The sequence below is a fragment of the Montipora foliosa genome, chromosome 7 (assembly GCF_036669935.1).
Source record: "Montipora foliosa isolate CH-2021 chromosome 7, ASM3666993v2, whole genome shotgun sequence".
Taxonomy (NCBI): Eukaryota; Metazoa; Cnidaria; class Anthozoa; order Scleractinia; family Acroporidae; genus Montipora; species Montipora foliosa.
This window is the reverse complement of record NC_090875.1, coordinates 15,878,404-15,883,403: the sequence shown is the minus strand read 5'-3', so window position 1 is coordinate 15,883,403 and position 5,000 is coordinate 15,878,404. Positions and strand designations below refer to the sequence as shown.

The 5,000-nt window shown below is 40.0% G+C and overlaps 1 protein-coding gene across 1 annotated transcript in view; it reads right to left on the bottom strand.

The window, feature by feature from the left end:
- Positions 1 to 648: 648 nt before the first annotated feature.
- The window catches only part of LOC138010838 (angiopoietin-1 receptor-like), a 25,700-nt gene continuing 21,348 nt past the window's right edge, over positions 649 to 5,000 (bottom strand). Inside the window, exons 11-14 of the mRNA XM_068857834.1 lie at positions 4,667 to 4,737; positions 4,209 to 4,249; positions 3,859 to 3,955; positions 649 to 3,118 (exon numbers count right to left, since the gene is read on the bottom strand). Of these exons, the coding sequence (XP_068713935.1) occupies positions 3,028 to 3,118; positions 3,859 to 3,955; positions 4,209 to 4,249; positions 4,667 to 4,737 (300 nt within the window). The 3' untranslated portion in view covers positions 649 to 3,027. The remainder of the gene's footprint in view (positions 3,119 to 3,858; positions 3,956 to 4,208; positions 4,250 to 4,666; positions 4,738 to 5,000) is intronic.

The window sequence follows — 5,000 nt, the reverse complement described above, 5'->3', positions numbered from 1 at the left end:
TAGAATAACTGCGTAACCGCCAGTGTGGACCACAGCTATCATGATATGTCAAACTGGATTGAAACCAGCGAAAAATGCAGAAAGAAAACATTTTCCAAACCGTTTTCCACCTGAACACGAAAATCGTTGACTGTGTAACAACTATAGTTGATGTAGTATGGCAGCGTAGCCGCGTCGAGCCACGAAAACTGCGCGAAAAATGAAGCCTCTCTTATGTTTAGGTGAGTTAACTGGGTTAAGCCTGCAATCCAATCGAAAACCAGTACCTGGTCAGCGGTCAACTTCAAAAAACACCTCACCGAGGTGGGCTCTACACTTGAGCCCCCGATATGGTCACGTGATCCTGGTCAGCGGATGCCTTGTTTTGACAGGTGTCAATTGATTAAAACATGGGTGTCCAATGTCAAAGATGTATGCTGTAAACTAGCATGATACTGGTCACATTGACATACATGGTGGGGTGGACGTACGTACGTACGGACGGACGGTCGTGACGTCATGGCTATAAGACCAAAATTTCTCGTATCGATGGGTACCATTGAGTTATCCATTGGATAGTGATGTATCCAGTGGATAGCCGTATCCACCCCTTCAAACAACTGGGGCCTGGTTACAATCAAGACATGGTCTCAAATATAAAACACATCATTTTCTTTACTATAGAGTATAATTGCGAGAAATCTCTTAAGAACGTTAGAAAAGGCGTATTTTAGCTATTTTGACTTAATGTGCCTTAAAAGTAAGCAAACTAGCTGTCCTTCGATAGAAGGGGAAACCAGAAAAAGGCACAGGTAATTCCCTATTGCACGCCATTAACTGCTTTGCAATACAAGTATTCTTCAAGAACAGTATTACAAAACCAATTTCCGAGGTGCGATGGGGAAAATACTTGCCTTTTACTTGCTCGACTGTAGGACAAATGACTTTAGAACTCGAGTGTTACAAGAAAAGGATCATTTCGAGGGTCAAGAAATTTTATAGAAGAATTTATCTTGGTCTTGTGACGACACTCCGCGCTCAGTCGCTCGCTATTCATTAAGCTAAGTTATAGCTTAAAGAATAAACAAACAAACAAAACCAAAAAACAATCGATCGTCAATAAAAAAAGATGTCTAGAGTAAGGCCATATCCACCGAAATTCCGTGAATATAATATTTAATAAGGTCTTTTACAAATTAGTAAGTTAGAAAGACGTGGCTCTCAGACACGCCTTGAAATCGAGACTTACGTGAGCTGTTAAGCTAGTAACTTAATTCAGAAGTGGTTGACACAAATGGTTTCATCCTTCATGGAAGGTCTCCAAGAAATAGTTCTGTATAACAAACTTCAGAGTCTTCGGTGGATTAGCCCTTTTCGGGGTTATCAGCGGTTTGCCGCATAAACGAGGCTAAGGGGTCATTTTGTATTGAATTGACCATTAAGCCTCTCTTGCATGTAGTTTTAAAAAAAAGAAAATGTGCCTGCAGGATCAGCTCCAATAAGGACCATTGTGTCCAGAAATGCTCCTAAATAGATGCACGAGGATTTCGATAACAGTCACAAAGTGTCTCCCAAATTCTGCCTCTCAAGGAAGGATAAACACTTTCTTTTACCCTAAGCTAAAAATAACGCCAACCTTTATCCTTACCCAATTGTTGAAAGTAGAGCAAAGGCTTGACTCAAAGAGGCACTTCGTGTTGGATGTCAAAAATTGGGTGTGCGTCTTATTAGCTGCATCTCTGGACACAAGTGAAAAAATTAAAGATATATGGAAATAATACTTAATCAACTTCCTCTAGTTAACCTACCCGCTGCAAATAAGACGACAACTTAATATCAACAGAAGCAGCTTTTTAACCCAACTAAGTATAAGGGACGTAATACCTTACTTTGTACGATAAACACAGTGCAATATGAAAATGATTACATTGAAACGGCAATTACAGGAATGACAGAAGTACATAACCAAATTTACTCACGTTGTCGCCAAAGTGCGACAAAAAACCTTCTAAAACGCGTGAAGCGCGATTGTTATTACTCTTTTAGCCAATAATATCCTTGTTTCGTTGCCATCGTCCTTGATTACATTTCCAAATATCTATTTATAGAACGGCTACTAAGAGATTTTACATGGTTGCCGAACAACCAGAGGAGCCCATTCCTGTTGGCCATCATTTAGCGTACCTGTATTTTAAGGCAGAAAGAAAATCCCATGAACTCATGGCGGACTACGACACACTAGAGAGATCGAGGCTTCTGGTAATGACTAATGTATTGTAGCTGTAATCATGTACTCTGATTGCACTAGATGCATGGCGCACGTTTAAAACAAATATCTTTCATGCAACGAAAAATAATCACTTAAATGAAATGGAGAGAAGAACAGTCGTATGCAGGAGCCCATGAGTAGGAACTAGCCTCTCTCATACACGCCCTTATGAGTTAACCTTTGCTCGTATCTTTCTATTTTTAGAACGCCACGAGTTCCTCGGCTCTGCACGCACTGTTTGAAAAGGCCAATCAGAGTAAAGTCCTTGTCTAACGAAGACAAATAAAGCAGTAAAACTGTATTTAAATCGTGCAAATTGATGTAAACTTATGTAAATGCGAGTCTCCTGCACAAGGGTTCGTTCTAAAAATAGAAAGATACCCGCAAAGGTTGACTCGAAGATCTACTGCATATGGAGGCTCCTGCTAATGGCCTCCTGTCGTATGCTAAAACCCATACCCCACCCACCCCCTTAACGGACACAAGAATCCATCCTTCCCTTGTCCCTACAAATATCCCATCCCCATCCCCCCTAAACCATACATACTGACACACACATACACATCAATGCTTCCCTGTACTTTGTAAGGCTACAATTGCCCAAAGCAACTGTTAATGCCTTGATTAAATGAAGTATACCAATGGCCTTTTAATCCCCGAATGTGTTTGCGCAAAACGCTGGCATGCAAGCAAGACGTGCTGCACAATACGGAAGTAATTGAGCACTAAAGTCAAAACTTTGGTGAAGGTAACCATCAACTTTAGAGGTCACAAGGACACTAGACCATGGCTTCCAGTCGTTCCACTAGTTTTTCAAAGGATGGTCGGAGTTTGGGATTCGGGTTCCAACAGTCTCTCATAACTTGGTACCTACATGTAAGTAAAAAATAATAATTAATATTGCATGTGATGAACAAATGAAGCAGGGACAACACTGAGTACGGCTCTAATATTGGCTATACAATTTGATATCTTTCGCTTTGATATGAATTCCCGAATTTAGGACCGTAATTGCGTTCGGCGTTAGGAGAATTTTTGGCAAGGGACATTTTTTTCGTAATAACCTCTCAGACAATTTAAACAATTCTAGTTTTTGAACAATTTAGTTTTTGTGACATCACCACCTCTTTACTCCAAACTTCCATTTTAGCCACATTTGAGAAAAGTACTATCATGCCTCCTATATTAATACTTTCGAAAGACGTATATAAATGTATCGTCTCCATGGCATCTCGGCTCGTCTAGTTATTCCAACCTCCAAAGTTCTCCCAATGACGCACTTCATATTTAATGATTACTCCCAGTGAAGTAGCTAAGTTTTTTCTTTTTTTTTTTTTTTTTTTTTTTTTTTGTAAATGGTTTGAGCCAGGAGTCATGTAATTAAAGAGAGTAAGATTGCCGGGTGAGTGTAGTCCTGAGAAGGACTGTTTGAGATGGCATTGACTGACGTTTCGACAACCTGAACGGAAATCATCTTCAGAGTCAATTGACTCTGAATCTAACAGGACTGGTTCCGGTTTTGGATTATTCCAGATCCTCCCGCGCCCGTTCTGCTGGACAAAGGTAACGGGGGCTCTGGGAACGAGATTGTTGATTAATAGTGTCCTCACATTGCATCTGAACATCCACTGGGCTTCTCCAGCCGGTACCCTTTCTTCAGTTCGGTCATAATTTCCTGCGTTGTCATGCCTGCATATGGTTTGAGTCCTGGTTAAGAGAATTACGGCAAGAAAGTGTCAGTAGCCAGTAATAATTTATGCTAGTGCTCGTTAACGATATAACGAGCGCTCTGATTGGCTAATTTTACGGTATCATTCTACCATAATATCAACGTACAGTTGACAAATTATGTTCGGTCAATACGGCAAAGCAGGGGGGTGGATTATTTAGTGCAAACTAGCAAACAAACACAGTCATTCAAAGAGTATGAGCAAAAACGAATGACGAAGAAATGACATACCTCCAGACTCTATTTCCCAAAGAAGAACTCCATAGGACCAACTGCGTAACAGAAATTTAAACCATGCATGAGAAATTAAAAGCAAAGTTTAAAAAAATAAAGAAAGAAAATAGAACTCGCACTTCAATCTTACGATCAAAACTACTTTCTTATAACGCGATGAATTTTTTTGCTGTCGTTGCTATTAAATCTTGTACTAAAAGATAAGACCAAACACTCAAACCATCGTCTCCGAATCTCGCTCAATCTCGGTCTTGTTTTATTTTTAGCGGCCGCTAACTATCAAGCTTAGCTATGTGCAGCTCTTTATTTAACCACAACACACGTGCATAATTTTAATTATAGTGTGTTGTGCGTTGTTAGGCGTGCGTGTGCTATGCATATTTTAAAATATGTAATAATCATGAGCTAATTAGGATTGTGAAAAAAGTGAGGCATTTCTTTTTCTCGTAACTTACATGTCTGATTCCACAGTGAACACATAAGTTTCCAATGATTCAATAGCCATCCATTTAACTGGAAGTTTTCCCTGGAAAAAAAAAAAAAAAAAAAAACACCACAAATATGTAAATTTCACCTGTTAAATTTAGAAAAAAGTAAAGTCGGTGGTTCCTTCAGCTACGAGGCTGGTATCAATGGAAGCCGACGGTGCGCCCTTTGCACCCCTCATGCTGTCAGTGCTTCATTTTAAATGTATTTAAAGCTGTAGCTACACGGATCAGAGGAAAAGTCGAAACAGGCGTTGAAGTCGAACCGGAGACTTCTTGCATCGAAAGCCGCGCAGTAACCAAC